The sequence below is a fragment of the Manacus candei genome, unplaced genomic scaffold (genome assembly GCF_025592945.1).
Source record: "Manacus candei isolate 608988 ecotype Guabito, Panama unplaced genomic scaffold, ASM2559294v1 h1tg000020l, whole genome shotgun sequence".
NCBI classification, from domain to species: domain Eukaryota; kingdom Metazoa; phylum Chordata; class Aves; order Passeriformes; family Pipridae; genus Manacus; species Manacus candei.
The window spans coordinates 3,063,739-3,085,063 of record NW_026138068.1 but is presented as its reverse complement, the minus strand read 5'-3'; the positions used below and the strand labels follow the sequence as shown (position 1 = coordinate 3,085,063).

Here is a 21,325-nt window from a genome sequence, read left to right as displayed (position 1 = left end):
AGCCTTGTTCAAGGAACTGATGTTCCTTGATCAAGGAACATCATCAGAAGACAGAGGCCTGTGTTTCACCTCTCACTGGGGATTGATGAAAAGAAACAGTAAGAAAAAACATATTCCAAAGATGCTGCTGGGGCCTCTTAGTATTTCCCTGTGCTTCCTGGAATTCCTTACTGTGGAGGAGGAGTGGAGAACAGGCAGGCTTGACCTGGTACTGATCAGCTAAATGCTGATCTTAAGGCAAACCAAGAGGTCTGTTTCCAAAATAACTGGATTTATTTTAAGGGATGCCCCTATCCTTGCACCTGACTAGAGGAGAAAACCTTGAACTTTATGAAATGTTAGTTGTACCTTAAGGCTGCTGCCTGTGCCATAAGTGATGGTTGGTACTGCTACTCTTCCTAGAAAATTGCATTGTTAACTAAATTTCTTTTGACAAGTTATCCCTCTTTTCCTATGGGATGAAGCCTGTGTGGCTTGCTTAGAATTAAGTGAGGTAAATGTATAGGCTGTTGTCATGGAAGTGTTACACAGTGCTGTTACTGAGGTGTCATGATTTTTTTAGTTCAGGTTTAGTTCTTGAACTACATGGAAGACTTAAAATAGGTATTGTAAAACTGTGAATGTTGTTTTGAAATGTTTGATTTATTTTTTTTTTGTGCTTAAAGTATTCTCAGTCAGAATGCCTTGCTGGGAGATAGCATTTTTTTTTCTATTTTTTTAAGCAAATGTTAATATAAGGTAGCAAGAACCAGCTTTGAAGCTAAATATGACTGGCCTTCAGAATTTGAGTCGTATGTGATGCTAAGTACGAACTGCATGTTGGTTTTGATTTTTAAAGATCTCTAAGAGAGCCCTCACATGATGTGGCCATGCCTTCCTGCTGCTTTCATGTGTGGGGGAGTGTTTGACCTACCACTCCTCCCCTAAACACAGTGATCAGCCTTGATTCATGCTAATGGGGAATGCTGGATCAGTGCATGGGCGTAATTGGGATACTGCAGGAATGCTCTTCTTCGCATGCCCAAGACTTGCTCTCAATCTCTTGAGTTTCCCTTGATCTTATTTCTGGTTTTACGAAGCAGAGAATGTAGCACGTGGCAATTCAGTGTTTGGAGGTTTTTTCCCCTCCTGAGCATGGCTGTGTAGACAAGCCTGTTTTTTCATTTTAAGTATGAGGTCCTAGAACTGAAATAATATTCACAATTTAGCATCAATGTTTTGGAGTATGGCATGTAGGATAGCTCTCTTGGTGATGGAGGTTTGCTCTACAGAGGACACTCAAGGCCTCTTTTGACTTTGTGTACACATAGGTACAGGTATGAGGTTTGTGCTGTAGGATGCTGCTCTCTCCCCTCACCAGCCCTATTGCTGTGCTTTCATGTTGACCTACAGGATCCATTGTTTCCTTTATGCTTTTTAAGAAGGATGAAATCTGATCTTTCCTTCCCCTGGAACAATTGTGGTTCCTTCACAGGCACCACCGAGCAGGTACCATGGGGTGTGAGCCACGAGCCTGGCAGAAGAAGCTCTGTGTCCTGCCCTCTCTCTGGCTCCAGCAGTACTTGCTGCAGGTCTCCAGCTTCTTCTCCAGGTGCCCTGGCTTCTTGCAGATGGCTTCTGAAAAATAATAAGCAATTTAGTGTATTAAAGACAGTTTAAATTAGGTACTTTAGCACAATTGCTATTTTGTCAACTTTCTTCAGCCAGTTCTGGGCTATTCTCTACATTTCCATGTTCTTCACAGTCCCTTAAGTTTAGGAATGTTTTACAGAATCACAGAGTTGTTAGGGATGGAAGGGACCTCTGGAGATCGTCCAACTCCCCTGCCAAGGAAGTGTCACCTGGAGCAGGTGACACAGGGACGTGTCCAGGTGGGTTTGGAATGTCTGCAGAGAGGGAGACTCCACACCCTCCCTGGGCAGCTGTTCCAGGGCTGTTCCACCTCTGTGGAAAGAAGTTCTTCCTCATGTTGAGGTGAAACTTCTTGTGTTTGAGTTTATGGGGATTTTTTTAAACTCCTTGACCTGCCGGATGAAGTGCCCTGCTGGCTCATTTATACCAGTTATGCTCAGCAGGAGCGGGGTTAGGGTCAGGGTTAAATTAATTAGGGCTTAATTAAACCAAGCATTAACTGCCATCTCCCAGCAAGGCGTTCTGACTGCGGCTATTCTAAGCACAAAAAAAAAAAAATATTAAAACATTTCAAAACAGCAACAGCAGCGGGGACAGCGCAGCAGCACCAATACCTTCTGCTTTTTTTGGTGATCCCGGTGGAACCTCGGGGGGCCGGGGGGTCCCTTGTGGGCTTCGGGGTGGGTGAGGATGACCGGGGTGTGTGACGGTGACCGGGGTGGGTGAGGATGAGCCGGGTGGGTGAACTGACCCGGGTGGGCCGTGCCTCCCCCGAGGCCGCGTCGCCTCAGGCGGGGCCGGTGCCGCGGGGGCGGCGGGGTCTGAGGGGAAGGGCGGCGGCGGCGGGGCCGCTCCGTCTCCTTTAAGCGCGGCGGGGGCCGGGCCGGGGCGGAGCGGGGCGGTGGCGGCGCAGAGCGGGCGGCGGGCTCGGCCGGGCGGCAGCGGGGCCATGGCCGCCGACGTGTTCATGCGGCCGGCGCGGCTCCTCGGGGCGGCGGGGCCGCTGTCCCCCCGCACCGAGCCCGACGAGGACTCGTCGGACACGGACGACGGCGGGGCCTCGCCGGGCGGGGGGCGGCGGTGCGGGCCGCGCCGGGGGCAGCCCCCGGGCCCGCAGATCATCCACTCGGGGCACTTCATGGTCTCGTCGCCGCACAGCGAACACCCGCCCAAGAAGGGCTACGACTTCGACACGGTCAACGAGCAGACCTGCCAGACCTACCAGTTCGGGGCGGCCCGCGGCGGCGGCGGCGCCGGCGGCCGCCTCAGCATCGACGCGTCCCTCACGAAGCTGTTCGAGTGCATGTCCCTGGCCTACAGGTACCGCCCGGAGCGGGGCACGGCCGCGGGAAAGCCCCGGCGGGGCCGGGCGGGGGCACCGCGCCGGGGGCCCGAGGCCGCCGTGAGGGGCGGGGGCGCGGCCCGGGCGTCGCCCCTCGTTGGGGACCCCCTGAGCGAACCCGAGCCGAGCCACGCGCGGGGGGTCGGGGCCGCTTTTGTGTTCAGTGAATTTGGGGGTCCCCGCGGGTTCTTTCCTTAGGCCTGAGGCCCGTGGATTAGAGGGGGCCGGGGGGGCTGTCACTGCGTCCCCCCGGGATGAGGGGTCAGGGATGGGGGGCGAGGGGTGAGGGGTCCCGGCTCCTGGTGCCGCTGGGAACCCTCAGCATCCCACGGCCAGGCTGGGAGCGAGTGGGAGCCTCTGGTGCTGAACAGTCCCTGGAGAAACCCTTAAAGGGCAAAGTGAACCCTCGTGCCCCGCTCCATGTGAAACCCGGCCAATTTCCCTTTTTTCCCCCTCCCCAAATTTTATTTCTATAACAAATTCAAGCCAACGGGCTCTGTCGCTGTTTCCTTTGTTCCTGTGGTGGTTGCAGCTGGCAGCAGCACTTCCTGGATTTATCTGCACCTTTTGCTCTGACTTCAGTTGTGCTTTTCATCTCTTCTCTAAGGCGTTATATTCACATTTATCCCCTTTGTCTGTCATCCAAAATGGAGGCAGAGCTGTGGAATAGAAGTGTTTTGGAAGATGTGTGTCTGCTGGAGCCTTTTGTTCCGTGTGATATAGCAGAAATTGGATCCAATCTGATGTTCTCTGCTTGAGCGTATTTTGGAAGTTGATTAAAAGGGATGATGGAAAATACCTCTGAGCATATTAACAGAAATATTTATTTCCATTTATAGAAACCACGTTAGCTTGCTTAAAGAAAATTAACTTTTGTCTACTCCAAATTCCTCTTTTTTAAGTATTGCTCAATGAAAGGGAAACAATAAATCTATCTGTTCTGTACAGCACTGAGAAGGTGTAATGTAAGTAATCTTCAAATTTTTATAATATTTGCTGAGCACGTTATTAGTTATTGGCGGGAGAGCGAACCTCGGATAAGGTGTGTACAACAGTGGACATAAATACTTTGCACTTCCAAAAGGAATAAAAATGTAAACCTTAATGGAAAATTAACCAGTCTGCCTTTATTGTACAAGCTGGGAGGAACATGCAGAGGAACCACAAGTATTACAAGGGCCATAAAAAGACTGCTCGTGTGCAGCTGCTCATCGGCCTCTATCAGCTTTGTTTTGTTTTGTGCTTCTACTTGTGTGTCCTTGGGTTTTGAAACTGAGGATCACATCTAATGCAAAGGAGTAATTCTCTTACACTTATTGACAGTGCTGAACTTGGATGCAGAGGCTCAAATTGAGCACCAAATCTATTTTAGAAGAAATAATTTTATCCTGCTTGCTGGTGGTAGTATGAGACAAGGTGCAGAAAATATCTCCTCTGAGGCTGCCAAAGAAAAGCACATTGTTAATGTTTCTGTGCTTGGGTACCTTAGGGTTTGCTTAGTTGCAGCCCTGAAACATCCTGCCCAGATCCAGCCTGATTACTTGATGGCTTTGGGATAAATTTTTAAATCTGCTCAACAAACCGACTGTGAACTTGGATCTAAAAAGGATTGAAATAATTTTGGAAAGTCTGATTTGGGGTGATGAATGTGGGTATGAAATGAAGAGCCATCTCTGTTGAACAGTCAATTCATTTAAGCATGTAGGTTGTAGGTCTCTGTCCATGCTCTCCTCAGGGAACATGGGACACTCAGGTAACAGCAGCTGCCTTTTGTGCTGTGCTTCAGGTTGGGTTTGGTCCTGGTTGGTTTATGGGGATATTTCGTGGCTGTTGGCTCAGCTGTACCTTTCCCATTATGTCAGATCCAGCACTGGCAAAACACTCGGGTTCTGTGTTAACATTTTCCGTGCTGGATAGAAATTCACTCTAGAAAAGAACTGGGGGTGTGGAAACCAAAACTGTAGCACAGAAAGGTGCAGAAGTGTTTTTTTTTGTTTTGTGGGGGCACGAGCTGACTCCCCGTGTTTCCAGAGCTGTGTTAAATACGATCCCGGGGAAGCTGCTGTAACGGAGCTCTCTGTGTAATATTTACTTACACGTGACACCCCTTTCTAGTATTTCAGTGTTTAAAGTTTTAAAGAGAAGCAGTAAAATGTGTGTTATCCATTAACTTTGCTGACGGACTAGAAAGCAAAGTTTTTCTAGATTACCTTGGTCATTACCTCGGGTGGTTTATGTTTGGAAGTGACCAAATTTATGCTGAGTCACGGATGTGTGGTGTGGTCTGGGCTCTTTTAATTATAATGTAATTTATTTATTCTTTTTAATTTGGCTTTCTGCTGTTAACTGTCAGACTTTCTATGATAAAAAAAAAGCCCTTTCTGAACACCAGAAAAGTGACTCCCTTGTGCCTTCGAGCAGTACAAGCCTACCTGACTCTCATGTTCAGCACAGCTGTTTCAGTCACGTATCCAGTTGCACGGCTTGAAAAGTCTCATCTCAGATAAGCCATTCCACAGGGGAAAATATGCCTATGGCATAGTCCCCTGTACAGTGAGCAGATTAAAAACAATTTTCTAAATCAGTAAGTTGCTTATAAACACTGGGGTTTACAACAGGTGTCACGCAGACTGGGCTTTATCTAAATGTCACCCGTTTTTCTCCAGAGATTGATTGTGGGAGCTGTACCACACTGACAGAGGAGAAAGGACATTGGTTTTCCCCTCTTAGCCCCTTCATCTCAGCTCTTTAAAACAAGGTGACCTTGCAGACCTTGCTGTGTGTAGGTGGCTAGGATTGCCCTGTGGCAGGCAGGCCACTGTAAAGGCAAAAAGATCTTAAAAAATGTGCTTTCCAAAATGAAAAAGACCTTTGACACTGCTCATTCTAATGAGAAACTGTGCTCGTGGTTGTATGACCTGCAATATGCAGAATTAAGTAAAATGATACGTCATCTTGATATTTAGTAAATGCCTTTAATAGTAACTTTACCATTATCCAAATAGTTACATTACCCAGAAATAACTTCCCAAAGCAGAACTGTATTCAGAAATGTTCCAGCAACAGCATATCGTGAAGGGGTTTTTTTCCTGAGATTGGGGCAGAAGAAATTTTTTCTCTTAGATTTGGAGACCTATTGTCTTCAGTGGAAGAATCCTGTTCAGCTCCATGTGGAGTGTGGGCTGAAGGCTTAGGCTTATGTGACGTGAAAATTTGTGCTTTACACAAGGGCACTGTAAACCATTTATTGCCCTGAGAGGCTGGAATATGGGACAGTGGATTTTCCTATGGAAAACTCTGCTTTGGGAACAATGATGTATAGTTTGTCTAATGTTCAAAACCTGAAATAGGCACTTGGAAACGCAGATCTGCATATTCTGAACTGCATGTGGAGCTCTGAAAAATATGTGTTAGGAGTCAGTGACCTTGTGCTAATTTGTCTCTAGGACAGCAAGGTAAATCCTGGTGGAATGACTAATGTAATCATTGCAGGGAATAGGAAATATAACTTATTGCTCTTGGAAAAAGTAGATTTAAGACAATTCTTCTGTTATTTTCTCTGGATGTAAAGTGGATAAGTGCCAGTGCAGATTTCAGTCGCCTTTACCCAGTGTGTTGTATACGTGCCCTGTAAAGAAATAAGAGGCTGATGAGGCTCTGGGACCCCATAAGTCATTAATTTTCTGTATGAAGATTCCCTTCTTGTGCACTGCCTGGGAGACAATCTCTGCAGTTGAGAGGATGGGCCACTCAGTTGTGTGTGGTCATGTAGGTCATGTAAACAAAGCACAAGGTTTATTTTAGGAATTATTAACAATACTACTTGCACTCACACTGGGTGATGTTCTTTTTAAACTTCTGTTACGTATTATTATGTCAGTTTGTGCCTACCTTAGTGGTAGGGTTGATAGGGTAGATGAAGATGACTGTGGGCCCAGTTATTCTTGAGTAGCCTCAGAGTTCTCTTGTCTCCTGATAAGAGCTTAAACACCGTGCCAGGTGTTGTACTTGAGGTAAGAGCGTTAACACTGGCATGAGATACTTGTCTAAAGCCTTCTGGGTCCTACCTGTTAAACTTGCATGGAGCAGGAGAGTGGGGTCTGGGAACTGGGACAAAGGCTGCCTTGTGAACAGCTTACCGGGTCATTTCCAGATTTTATCTCTCCTCTTTGGCAATATGACCCCTTCACTTCATATGAGCCAAAAATATTCCTTTCCTCAGTGGACTGACATTAAGGGTCAGCTTGTTTCCAAAGCACCTTTGCCACATATTCTTTGTTAATGCATCATGTGTTTGGGGAAGTTCTTAACAGTGCTGATGGCAAGTTTGAGATTAAAAACTTCCAGAATTTAGTTACATATTTCACATGCTGCTTTTAGAAACCACTCTGATAAAAACACCTGTACTCACCCTGTGAATGAAGCCAAACTTGAACAGAGTTGCTCTGGTATAAGTCTTTATTAACCATAATAAAGGTCCCTTCAAAGCAAGGATGCTGTATTCAGGGTGCAGTATGAACCAGGACGTTGGTTCTGAGCCTCTTACCCTGCTTATGTCAAATGCTTGATATAGTCACAAGCTTTTAAGCTCTAAGATGCACTTTTAAATTCCACCTTGACAACCTTGAACCTGGGGACAGTTTGCAGAACGATTGCTGAGCTGTTCTCATTTCAAAGAAGCATTTCTTTGCCAAAGTAAACACTTAGTAGTGGTAGTGTGAGACAGCCTTGGTTCAAATTAAGGTCTTGGTGTCTTCAGGGCTACACATGACTAAAGGAAGAACAGACAAATTCAGCAGACAGAGGTTTGGATACAGGGACAATTTTTTTTGTGTTGCTCCTGGCTGTTTTGGTGGTTCTGCAGGTCCCAAGCTGTTAGTGGTTTCTGTGGGCCTGGTTGTGCAGGGTGTTACTATAGAGGTATGTGCACAGTAGTCACGTTTTTCATTAAAAAAACATATTGTTGATATCATCTTTTGATTTACCATGTACATGTTTTGGTGTAGTTCTCATCTGGTGTTTTCACTCAGTAAACAGATGTTATTTCCTGGCTTAAATACAACATAGATTTCATAATCATAATTTTTGATGGATTGCTGAAACAGGGAAGAGGGAGCTGCTTTGTCCTCAGATTGCCAGTTCTCAATAACTGTTGCGTGCTCTGAAAAAACTTGGCTGAACTGTTGAGATTTGGCATTACTTTTAGTGAAGATTTTGTGCTGCACGTTTATGATGTGCTTTGAATGGAGTTTGATGGCAACAGAAATTAACACCTTGGTTTCCAGTTCTCTCCCCTTTGCCTGTTTTAATTTCTTTCTACTGAGTGGCAGGAGGAATTAAAGCCAAGAAACCCGAAATTCAGGTCTTAGCTTTACTCATGTTTTTCCACATGCCCCTTTAGTAGGTCACTGAATCATTCTTGTTTGTTACTTTCCCATGTGGGGGAAAAAAATTTCCATTCTTTCCATTCTTTTGGAAAGCAGAGTTGATATACAGTCACTTGAGCAGCTGCTTATCTGACTGTGTGTCCTTAAGCTATGATTAGTCTTAATCAAACAAAGGGGTATCCGGTGATGCTGCAAGCTGGGAAGGAGTGGGGAGGAATAAAGGGAGCTTTGTGGTCCTGTTGAGCTGAAGGTTGGGCATTTCTGGGATGTCACAGGCTTGAAGTAGAGAGTAAATTCTAAATTGTTATGTGTGAGTGGGATTTTCCCCCTAATAACAGGTCTTGGATCCGTTGCAAATCAGGAAGAATTGAGAGGACAAGGAATGAGGGTGGAAACTCACTGAGATTTGGAGTGATATTAAGAGGATCTTTGAGGAATGCATTGAATGAATTAGAAGGGCCAGGGGGAAGCCACACAATGAGCTGGATGGTGCTGACAGAGGTCACAAGGATGGAAACAGGAAGGGGGGAAAAAAGCTACTGTGAAGTTCAAGTCAAACAAAGGTTGTCTCGGCTGACTGAGTGGGTTTGAGCCTGGGTTACAAACTCCCTGAACGTGTGTGAGTGAGGAAATGTTCAGCAGGAGGGTTGGATGGGATGGCAGGGAGGAAAGGGAAGTCTCTGGGGATGGTAGGGACACTGTGGAGAAGAAAAGAGGTTGGAGCTGTACTTTGAGGAGATCTGATAAAGAGGACAGATGTGAATGAGAACAGTTGGGGAGAAAAGATGCCGATGTTCTGCTCTTCAGGGCAGGAGAAATATGTATGAAAGGGAAGAATATATGGAAAGTGAGGGTAGATGATTTAAGGTGTGCTTGGAGTCGAAGTCCAGCCTTTATTCCCCATGCTTTGATCTGTGATGGGAGACTTAGATAGCAGTCACTTCAGGAGGGTGTGTCTGATAAAGGGAGGGAATGAGCTGGATGGACCCAGATATGGAAGTCATGGATGATCACCCAGTAAAATAGGGGTAGGAGAGCTGGGGTTCCTGGTTTGACTCTTCTCATGCTGCCTTGCTGCCTTTTGCTATTAGAGAGAAAGGGTTTTTTTAAAACACAACAACAACAGCAAAAAAACCTTATCAGTTAGGAACTTGGACCAGTTTGGGTTTAATCTGGTATTTTATTTTTAATGAGTAGACTACAGACTATATGCTTGCTACTTCCTTTCTTTGTATGCAGAAATTACTGGCGTTTACAGTTTTCCTCATCCTTTGATATCCTAATGTCATTGGCACAAGCAGTTTCTTGAAAGACAAAACTTCTAAGCTGCTTCTGAGGAAGAAGACAAGGTTTCTAAACTCTTTGATGGCTATAGAAATATTTTACAGCTTTCATACAATTTTCCTTTGGCTCTGGGAAGGAAACCTTTAACATGCCCATAAAACAATTACGAAGATGATTAGGAAAAGTACTTGTTTCAGTTGCCTCCAAAGAAAATAGAGTTGGTTCTTTGTTTTTCAGACAGCAATGGAAAAAACTGAATCTGATTGTTTTTAGTGCAAGCTGGGGTTACAGCATTGTCACAGTTTCTGAAGCAGGAAGGCTTGAAAAATGAGGTTAGGAAAAGCAAGGTTTTCCAGAAATGGCTAGAATAGAAATTCTAAACATGGTCTTTTCAAATAATTTTTTGTTTGTTTGCTCAAATGGGAGCTGGAAGGCCACTTTTGATTGATGGTTTTTGAACATAGAAGAGGCTGACTTGGTGCCATTCCTGATACAATTAATGTGGCCATCCCTTTGTGAGTGAAGAGCAATTGCCATCGGAAATGTTCCAGTGCACGTTTGCCACAGCTTATTTACTTTGTGACACAAGCACAGAGCTCTTCACTGGCCCTTGGTTTCTTGGCTGTTGATCTTAGATAAATCAGCTACTGCTTTTTCCTCCCTTTCTCCCTTCTAAAAATGACCCAAACATTCTCAACACTCCAGAGCTGCAGATGTGTGTGCTGACCTTTTTGAAAAGGGGAAACAAAGGCGTGAGGTTTGGAAGTGAGCTCACATAGGAGTCTAAAAGGAAGCAGTATCAGAGATGACACTTCAGCTACAAACTTAAATAATGAAGGAGATAAATGGAGGAAAGATTTAGGAGGGGACAAGGAGGATGTGCAGTTTATTGACACCTCTGTTAGAAAAGCTTCTGTAAGTGATGGGGAATCCTACAGATACAAATCACAAGGTAATAAAACCAGGCTGATATTTTAATGGTAATCCCAATACTCCTGGAAGGCAGAGCTCTGCTGAGTGCTTTGGGCATTCATGGAACTGCCTGTGTAAAACACCTACTCCCTCTGTGACTGGTGTCTGTGCTTCTGACAGGCATCATTGCTCTCATCCTGCAGTCACCGAAGAAGCTTCAATATCTGGAGCATCACTCTGGAGTCACGAGTCTGGTGCTGATAGTGGCCTTTTGGAGACTCTAGAAAACCCTCCTGCTTTTAGAACAGCGGGAGCTGCGTTATGCATGGAGGAATTTGGATTTTTCACCTGGGGAGAGGTGTTTTGTTGGCCTTGGAAGTCTAAATGGTGTCAGCTCCCCTGAGCTGTCAAATGGTCGATTGCATTAGAGGCACCCCTTTCTGCAGGAGAGATTTGCTCCAGGCCTCAGGAGGACTCTGCCTGTGAAGGGACCACCTTTACTCTGCCAGCAGGAATGACAAGGGCTCCTGGTCTGCTTTCCTGCCTTGGCTGGATGTGCTGCAGTTCTGGACTCTGCCTCCCTGGGTTAAATGTAGCATTGGATAGAGCAGATGTTCACTCCAACTCCCGCAGGGATAATGTTTATCTTACTGCCATTCCCATACATGTGACAATCTCTTATAGGTCCCTTGCAGGCTTGATGCCTCTGAGGAGCAAATGTGAAAGGAGAGCCTGGATGACACCTTGGCCATTCTGTGTGTGTGAATGACTGGCTGCAGGGGAATTGCCATTCCCTCTCTGTTAAGCAGATTTCAGTTTGTGCCTTAAGGTATGGAAACTGTGTGCTACTTAAGAGCAAGCTCAGCAACAGTTACCTTGTGGAAGACTAGTATTTTTAGTTAGGTTGTGAGCTATGTTGTCAGATGGATAATAGAAAATGGGGTTGGAAAGGACCTTAGGAAGCCATTTAGGCCCAGGGAAAAAATTCCTTCCCTTGGCTGATTATCCAGACCACTTGCAAGGTACATGTAGATACAAAGCTCAGGGTGTCAGGGGTGGTTCTCAGAGCTGCTTTGTCACCTTTGAGACTGTAAAACAAAAGGTGACAGACCAGATGGGAAGAGCTTGCAGGCCACTGCAAAGATTATCTTGTAGCAGGGTATTAGTGAAAGAATCTGATTTGCTCCAATTAGTGATATGTTGGTGTGTTTTGGCCAGGCCACTGCTGACCCCCAGATAACCCTTGGCCGTGGCAGGGTTTGTGACTACAGTGATGTGAGGAAAGGGTTCAGCTGGGTAAGTAGCTCACCATGGTGCTTAATGAATTGATCACTTTTCCTGAAAAGCACAGAAAGATTTTAATGACTTGTTAGAGAGCTTTTTGTCCTTGGTTTTGTGTTCATGCAGCACATTATCTACAATACTAATGTACAGTTAGAGGCCTTTTCATCTCTCTACTTCTAGTTTAGCTGATTGTGTGGTGCAAGGAAGCACTGGATACAGTCCTTTTTGCTATATTAATGTCCTTTTTTACTGTAATATTTTGTATATTTAAATGCCTTCCTACATACAGAGATACATTTATCTTTTTTTAATTATGATGGGAGGTTTCTGGATTTCCAGGGGTATCTTTATTGCTCAATTATACCCCAGCAGAGCAAGCAGAGGATAGCTTAATGGGTAGAATACATCTGTGATGTTTGTATTATTGCAGATTAACAGTATGTCCCTCTGCATTCTTCCAGTGATTTGGGAAGCAAAGGAGAGAATTTTAGGGGGACAGTTCAGAGCAGAAATCAAAGAGGTGAGGCTGCTTTGAGCCAAAGGAGCAAAGGAAGAAAGGTTGAGAGATCCCCCTTTAGTCCATAAAGAGTTGTCCTTATCCAGGTACAGGGATCTGATTTTGCTACAGCTTTGTTTCTGCTTCAGCTTGAAAGGGCTTCTTCCATCTCAGCTGGGAGATGGAAAGGTGGTCTCATCTTTGCTGGTGTTGGTTGGGGTTTACTTGTACTAGGGTTGGCTTGTGAATAAGAACAAGAATTGAAGAGTTGAGCCTTAAGGGTGACTGAGGGGTAAGGAGAAGATCCAGATAGCCTTGCACTTGTGCAATAGGTTTGCCCTTCTTGAGAAAGAGGATTGCTGTTACTGGGTTTGAGGGTGAGACAGCAGCTGCATTGTTTATACTTGGGTCTTGCAAATCTGGGGGGAAGGTGGCAGCCTGCAAGTGTGCCCTGCTCTGACCCCTCTGTGTGGTGTGTCTGTGGTCCTCAGCCTGGCTTGCCTCCTGTGCTGTATCTGCCCTGGAATTCTAAGAGAGTCCTGTGTATGTGGATGCTCCAGAGGTACCTGTGTTGGGAGCTCGTGTGAACACCAGAGTGTTTGCTGCCATTGGAATGGCTGTGCTGAATGCAGGGCCGTGGGCTTGGCTGTGTCCTGCCGGGCTGGAGGAGCAAAGGAAGGAGAGTGTATAACTGTTTTGTCCTGAAAAGTTTGTGTGCATCTTGTACCGCTGCCCAGAACAGAACTGCAGAAGCACATGGAAGCAGGATGAGGCCTTTTCTTTTCAGTGATCCTTCCAACAGTGGAGCCTGTTACTCCTCAGAGATCGGGGTGGTTGTCTGCATAACGAGATCGAAGCAAACATTGCAGAGGCACCAAGGAGGCTTTGCTTCTGGGATCTATCAGGTTTGTTGTTTTCAGAACTCTCTAGCATGGGATGTTTACTCGAAATCCTGGCTGTCCTTTCCCTCTGCCACTTTGTTTACTCTCCCTTCCCTCAAGGTCCCATAGTAACGGGTGCTCTGCCTGCAGCAGTTCAACAACAGCTGAAGTGACCTTGGCCAGCATGGCCAGGAGACCTCTGGCCAGGCTGCAGGGACAGGGACTCCTCTATCCAACAGCCAGACCCTTCCCCAGCCCACGTGAGCTCCTTGTCCAAAACACTCTTCTCATCCACATGGCCCTGTCTGTGCCAGGGACTTCACTGCCTTGGCATCGGAATTCTAATGTAGGGCAAGGGTGAGACTCACTCCATGCAGCCAGGAGTGATGAGACAGAGCCCAGGCTGTGTGGTGGTGCTGCTGTATCTTTGGAGCAGCTGGAATGAAGTGACACTGAGGTTTCACAATAGTCCTAAAAATAACTCGGGCCCACTGCATTTAGTTATGGTCGTGTGAATATGCTGTGAGAGCCATCACAGGTTGCTGTGCTAAATTCTGCTTGCTGCATCTTGCATCCAGATTTTAGGCTGCTGTAAAATCTGTTCACTGTTCGTCCTCACTGTTGACACCATTCCCAAAGGGACAGAGACCAAATGGAGCAGGAACTGTGGAAGAGCTTCTCAGGTCTTTGTGATTCTTCTTTGAAGCCTGTGACTGCTCTTAATTATCTTTTTATCATGCAGACTTTTGCTTTTGGTGCTGTGGGGTGACCCTGGATGTAGCCTGTGTTAGTTATTAAAAGCCTTTACTTTGCAGTGTGTTGGAGGCAGAAGTGATGAGCAAGGTAAGAAAGGAAAGTCATATAGGTAAAAAAGGGAACCTATTAAAAAAGTTAAAAAGGAAATACCTGGGCTTGTAGGTCTGGCAGCTGTTAGAGAAGAAGTGCCAAACAGGAAGAGGCCAGGGAAGATCTTACTGCATTCCTGATCTGCCAATCACTGCATATGGCTATTATCTGCTGCCACGTTTCCCAGAGCAAAGAATGTTATCATTTTGGTATGTTCTAGGATGGTTGGTCTCTGCTCATCCTGATGAATTTCTGCATGTTTATATGGGAGCTGTAGTCTGAGTAAGCTTCCCCATGGCAAGTCAAGTTCTGTTAATAATAATTACAGTGACAGCTGTGCATCAGGAGAACTCCTGGTATTCAACCAGTGAAGTCCTGGTCCTGCTAAGCTATGTTGTGGATTCAGGAATGGACTCTGAAATTTGCTTGTCTGTTAGCAGCACATGAAGGGCACATGTCATGCTGCTCCCGTTAGCTTGTTCTGTACCGTGTCCAAAGAAGGTGAAACTGTTTCGTTCTATGAAGTGCTGCAGAGTGGTATCTGCACAGCTCACTCCAGCTCTCTGTTTGCTTGGTAAACATCTGTCCCTGGGGATGGAGGTTGAGTGAACTTGGATACAAAACGTGGTGGTGGTGGTGTGCCAGATGTGGAAATGCAAGAAACAGTGAAAGGGAATGAACTGCTTGCTTTTGCTCTTTATAACACAGGCTTTGGGAAAGAAAATTGAGTGGAGGGGTTGTAGAGAGGGGAACAAGTTTGTGACCTGGAAACACATACAAAAATGACTTTTCTGGGTTTGAGGATATGAAACTTTTAGAAAGGAAGGACTAAGTCAAAGGATTTGGATATGGTTGTGAAACGTTGAGATCTGCTGCAGAGCCAGAGTAGTTCTTTGCATGTTGTCAGCTTATTTCAAATTAACTTAATGTTGGGATGGGAGAACTGACTTGATCAGGAGTGCAGATATCCTCAAGGAGGAATCTGTATTCACTTCAGGTAATCAACAACCACGCTTGACACCTAAAACCTGTTGAAAATATAGAAAGCAGAGATTGTGAAATAGCTGAAAATCCAAACCAGTCTATCCAAAAGCTGGGGCATCTGAGTCATCGCAGTGGTCACCACAGTGGCTGTTCCCTACTAAAAATGTCATTCTCCCTCCCTTTCCAAAGCACACATCTACTAAATCAGTAGACGTATTGAACTCACACAGATATAGGGGGAAAAAAGTGTCTATAAACACAGCAAAAAAGGCAACTATGTAGCTATTCCAGTCACTGTTAGGGAGAGAGTTAATGTACTTGTTAATATAATTTTCCTTTACAGTTGAGGGGGGCTGGTTGTTGGGAGCTGGCAGCAGAGTCACAGGAACGTGCTCGTCCTCTTCTGACTCCTCCCCAAGCACCTGCTCTTGTCCAGTGCTGGGGACAGTACTGGGAAAGCTGGACCTGTGGCCAACCTGGGGAGGTGTTCTTACAACTCTTGCTGAAGCAGGACAGGTCTGGTGCCAAGTGCTGGAGCGAGCTGGGCAGTGTTTTGGTATCAGCTGTGAAAAAATTCCAGGCAGCATTTGGTCTCTGGAAGCTGTCAAGCCAGTGTGTGTTGCTGCTCTGTTATATCAGCCCTGTTTGGTGCTGCTGCCCTCCCTCACCATCTGCCTGAATATCCTGGATATTCTGTGGTGTTGTGAAAGCAGAGAGCCAATATGTTTGTGACTGGAATGACACTGTGATCTCAGTCATTCCTCCTATGAGGAGGGGTAATCTCTAATCAAACTGCATGGGAACCAGAGGCATTCCTGAGTTCTGGTCTGTCTCTTGCTGTGTGACACAGTTAACCCTTCTTGGGCAACCTCATTAGATTTCACTCATTTGCTTCATCAAATCAGCAAATGTTATTGAAGAACATGGCTCAGCTTGGAGACTGCAAATGGATGCACAGAATTGTGCAATAAAAGCCAATTCATTACTTTTTCTAATAAACTTTTGGTGTGTGAAGGCTGTTGTTTAGGAACCCAGCATGGATCCCATCTGTTTTCAGTATCCAGTCGTACAAGTAGAACCCTCAAATCTCCAGTAAAAATCTTAGCAGAGCTTAAGAAGCCTAAAACTTTTATTAGCAGTTTTTATTAGCACATTAGTAGGCTTGGTGTCTGAGCTTGGCATGTGGTGATTATGGGCTGGGTGGATCGAGCAGGCCTTGGGAAATGGGGAGACAGATCTTAGGAAGTTTAGAAGGGTTGCTTCTTTCTATAGCAATAAACATGTAAGAAGTGTTATTTACCTTCATTGTGACCTTTCTAAAGGACTCTACAGAGTGAAGATTGAGGCTGCTTTCTTGTAATTTTGGCACATGGGAAAAACGTGGTTTGAAGAGACTTGAGGGTCATTGAGTGACTTGTTTGTAGTAAGATTCAGGAAAGTGCTGATGTTGTTACATGTTTTACTGGTGAAGTCACCACTTGCTTTGGGACACAAACCATCTTGGTCCATTTGGAAGTGTGTCCTTGGTAAGGAATGGGGCTGCATCAGTCCAGTTGTGTCTTTTAGCTGCTGCACAGGTGGATGGCTGGAGAATTTCTAAACGATTTTGCTGCTAAATATTTAATCATGGGAGTCACTGTGAGCAAAGGAATGACTTTATAAGGGTATAATGCAATAAAATCAAGGTCCTTCTCTGACACTCCCCACATATAGTGAGGTTAAGTATTGTCAGAGCCCTGTGCATGGTGCCCATAACCACCATCATTATAAAGTGACAGATTCAACAGTTCAGCAGGGCTGGAGACACTTCCCTAAGGACAGGGCTGGTCTTCTTTCCATCTGTATGTGGGAACCAGGCATCGCCCTTGGCCCGTCCAGTCCTAAACAGGGAACAGGAGCCATCTGGGAAAAGTGTGCTGAGCACTGAGTGGCACGAGCATTAGTGCTCCCCTGCCAGCCCTGGGTCCCAGTTAACCAGGGGAGGGTCACTCACAGCCTTTCCTGTGCTGCTGCAAACCTTACAGCTCCCATTTGAGCTGGTGACCCAGAGGTGAAGGTTTGTTTTCCACTGCATGTTCTCTGAATGTTTCCCCTTTCTTGGAGGCTGCATTCTTGGAATAGCAAATCCCAGGGACTTTCACTGCTGCATTTCAGATGTGGCTGCTCCCATGGCAGGAGCTGCCACTTCACAGCTCCCTGGGATGTTCACCTCGAATTGAAGGGCTGGTTTTGGTGAAGGCATTGCCAAAGCATTTCTTTGCACATAGATCCAACAAAACTCTAAGTAGAGACTTTTCCTGGGAGGCGTGCATGACCTTTTAGAAGTGCTTTTATTTTTTCCTAAACTCCTTTTCCACATTGTAGGCTGTTGCATGTTAACTCTGGAAGGAGTTTTCTCCCTGCCTTACCTTTCTATGAGATTTTGATTGATCTTTCAGTAGCTGTAGTAGTAACACATCGGTTCCTTTAGCCTGCTTCTGTCTCTTGTGTAGTTTCTGGTTCAGCTTTTATGTAAACTTTGAATAAACTGTATGTGTTGTTGAAGTCTCGAGTCTGTAATAACTGGATTTGGGAACAAGCCTGGTGTTTTTCAAGCTGCAGGGAGCTGGCTGCAGACAGCTGGTATGAAAGCTTTGTGTCACAAGGGGAGAGCTGGGGGAGCATCTCTGCTTTTGCAAACCCTTAAAGCGCTTTCAGAATAAGATCCCTGAAGTCTTGCAGTGTATTTATAGGCTTGTAATGTCGTTCAGAGAATGTTACACTATCCTCTGTGGATAGAGCTGGTTTCGAGTTTCTCCCTCCCGGTAAACAGCTCTGGGCTCCGGTGCTGTGTGTGCTGCTCAGAGAGCTGTGCTGATCTGTCACACTGATAGGGTTTGTTTGGGTTTTCAGAAGCTCTGCGTGCAAAAAATCTTTGAACCATAATGTAAGTCCCAGATCATCACATCTTGATCGGTTCATTAATCTAGGCTGAGATCTTAATGTTCAAAAAGATTCTAACATGCAGCTCTCTGTACAAGAGGGACCTTGCCAACAGCCATCCTTTCAAATGAGAAGGAAGGTGGAGTTCCTGATCATCTGTGTGATGTAGTGAATATTGTGATTCTGAGAAGGCTGATGAAAAGCCAGTGGCAGAAAGAAAGTTTTAGGAAGAAGTGGAAAATTTCAAGACACTGTGAAGTAAGTGAGTAGGAATCACTTCCCTTTATATTGAAACTGCCCTAAAAATGGCCCTGTTTTAGTCCTGTGTGTCAGGATCTGTTTTCATAATGATGTTTCTGGCAGTTCTTTGTTGAAGGTCCTGATTTTTGACAGTTGAGGGGGGTGACATTTTCTAAAGTGATAATATTTATAAAGTTACAAAGTGTATGACTTGGTCCCTCTACAAAACTTAAGCCCAGCAGGGATCAAGGAGAGTTTTGGGGAGGGCCAGCAGCGACAGAGGTGATGGTGAGGCCCATTTCTCAGCCTTTTGACTGACATATGAGTGGCGTTTCTTATGAAACTTTTCCTCTTCTCTTGCTGTTTCAGTTCTGTAGTAAAGTGAGTCAATGCTGGACAAATGTCTGAAAAGCAGGAACATGTCTAGAAATATCCTTTGATTTCTGACTGGAAATGAGAAACTATCTAAATATTCTGAGTCTTTAAATAGCCACTGGCTAAAGAACACTATATCCTCCAAGTCTCCTTGATATTTGTTCTGTTCTTTATGTTCCCTTTTGCCCTGTGCTCTTTTCACCCTTTCATAACTTGTACAAAACCTGCATCTGGTGCAGGCATTTCTCAGAGTCCTTCCCAGCTCCCTTGCACACAGCAGGCCTTGGCCCTGTTGTGTTTGGCTTGAACAGGAGCACGAGACTCCTTTCCTTGATTGACTCAGTGGTGGTGGTATGAAAAGCTGTCAGGGGAGATGTAATAACACTCTCAAAACAGGAGTTTTTCACCTCTTGCTTCAGCCTGAGGAGGCTGCAGGACATTTCCTTGGCAAAGCACAGGTCTGCTGCCACGGGAGCACTTGTGTGCCACAACATCTCCTTGGCCACTTGTGAGTCCAGCATAGACAAGGTTATCAGAGCAAGAGCCCAGGCACTGTGAACCTTCATTTATGCAAATTAATTTAAAGTTCCAAACTTAAATTCAAAACTACTTGAAGTAATAATATAAATAAATGCAGGTTTATGGTGCGTTTGGGGCAGGAATATTTGCTTGTGGTATACAAGTGACCTTCCCCTTTGCTGTTCCATGTCAGGAGGTGCATACCTGAGCCTGCCTACGTGAAATCAGTTGAGATAACATGTTCCTTGGCAGGTGTTGCAATTCCCATTTGCCGGTGGCTGACTTTGATTTCTGTTTTTGTTTTTCTAGCACTTTTTTAATATATAACCCTCATGATAGAGGAAGAATGCTTGTCTCTTCTAGTGTCTCTGTCTTCAAGATTGAAGTGTTATTTTTAAAAGGAGATTAATCAAGCGGTGGGGATGGTTTGGTTGTTTTAAAATGTTTGCTGTAACTTCAGCACAGAGCTCCCTCCTCTCCTTTGTGGAGTGTGGGCAATAGGACATCCTTCCCCTTGCACATCCTTGGAGGGAGGATTTCAGGTAAGGAGGATGAACCAGGTAACCAAGCAAATGACCTGCCCTAAATCTTGCTTTTAAAATGAGCACTGTCTGGGATTAAGTATCCTTGGGCTGCAGCTGGGATTAACTGTGTAGGTACAAATAGGAAGATGCTCCAGTGTGGCCTCCTCGCCAGTCCTACACATCCACTTTGTGTAGAAATGTTTTGGTTTCTCTCCCCTGCCTCTGCTCCAGCACACAATGCATATAATCTGATTCTCTGAATGAACCTTTGTTTGGGGAAATACTGTTAGTTTTGGCTCTTGGAGAGCTGAGCTGACAGGCCCAACTCCCTAACAAAACAGATCAGAGATTAAAAAACAAACTAAAACCACGCCTTCAAAAAAAAAATGCTGGGGAGAAGCCAAAAAGTTCCTTTTCTGTGTTGCTGAAAAAGCTAATCTATTTAGCTACTGTACTATCAAATCAGATTCTCTTTCTGTTGCTTAAATTAAGAGCCTCATTACCATTACCTGTAATAAAAGGAAAATTCTTACACTAATTAAAAAATTGCATGACCATGTACAGGAAGGAACTGGGGGGAGGCACAGAGGGCAGTGGGTTTTGACCAGGGGTTAACAAGGCAAAAAAGAGGTGTTTTAGCATAAGGGCAGTGGGAATCTGTTACCTAAACAGGAAAATACAACACATTTCTGTAGCTTGTTTCCGTAAACTGAATTTACAAAATTCAGCTTTGAAAACAAAATCATTTGTTTATAACCAGAGTACACCAGACCCCAGTGGTCTGTAGGAGAAGTGATTCCTGCAGGTCTGCAGTAGCTGCTTTTCAGGGTATGTGCTGTGCTTGCTGGGAATACATATTTGGGCAGCAGGGACAGGCCTGTGGAATCTAAACAACAGCACTGGGAGGTTTGTGTTTAAATTCCATGTACAAATCTTGGCCAGGTGCTCCCTGAGTGCAAAAGAAGAAATAACACCTCCTGAACTGGAGAGCCAACTGTAGATTTTCCTTGTTCCTGCAGTCACGACACGTGAAAGATGAGAGGCTGGAAATGAGGATTTTATGTGCAGAGTACAGTGGTACATCAAAAAAATCCACGTCCCACTTCCAGTGCTGTCACTCACACTTTGTAGCCACGGACGTGTAATTCAATGTTTCCTTATTTTTAAGCACAAAATCCTGCATTTCATCCCTCCCAGGGTATTTTAAAGAGCTCTTACTTTGTGCAGCATTTAGTTCACTACAATCCCAACATCACTTGCCAGCTGAAAGTCCTGCTCAGCAACATTTACATGTCATGGTGTGGAGAATGAACTTAAATTTTTCTGAATGGGAAAAGGGGATTTTTCAGGCTGGTGTTTACAGCAAAGTCTTCCCTGTTGCCTTCTGTTAGAAGGGGATTTAAATGTAGAGGCTGTGGTGCTGTTGTGAGAGTTTCTGAGGGAGATAAAATATGGGGAATGGCAAGTGGAACCAGAAACAGCTTAATGAAGCTTTGAGCTGTATGAAACCCCTAAGTTCTACCATACTATACTTATAGTTTCCATTTAATCAATATGTATTCAAACCACCTGTTAAGTGGAGAGTATATAAGCTGTACAGACCTGCCTTTTGAGGTTGGCTTGGTTTGGGTAGAATTTATCTTAATATTTTAACATCTCCTTGTCTGCCCCTTCAGTGTTCTTTGTCAAAATTGGTT

General features: G+C 45.1%; 2 protein-coding genes across 2 annotated transcripts in view; one reads left to right on the top strand and one right to left on the bottom strand.

Annotated features, from left to right (window-relative positions):
* VPS33A (VPS33A core subunit of CORVET and HOPS complexes) overlaps positions 1 to 21,325 on the bottom strand; it is a 117,170-nt gene that overhangs the window by 30,702 nt on the left and 65,143 nt on the right. The gene's annotated exons all lie outside the window — the stretch shown is intronic.
* Positions 2,557 to 21,325, top strand: part of MLXIP (MLX interacting protein) — a 47,149-nt gene continuing 28,380 nt past the window's right edge. The window contains exon 1 of the mRNA XM_051785757.1: positions 2,557 to 2,952. Within this exon, the coding sequence (XP_051641717.1) occupies positions 2,582 to 2,952 (371 nt within the window). The 5' untranslated portion in view covers positions 2,557 to 2,581. The remainder of the gene's footprint in view (positions 2,953 to 21,325) is intronic.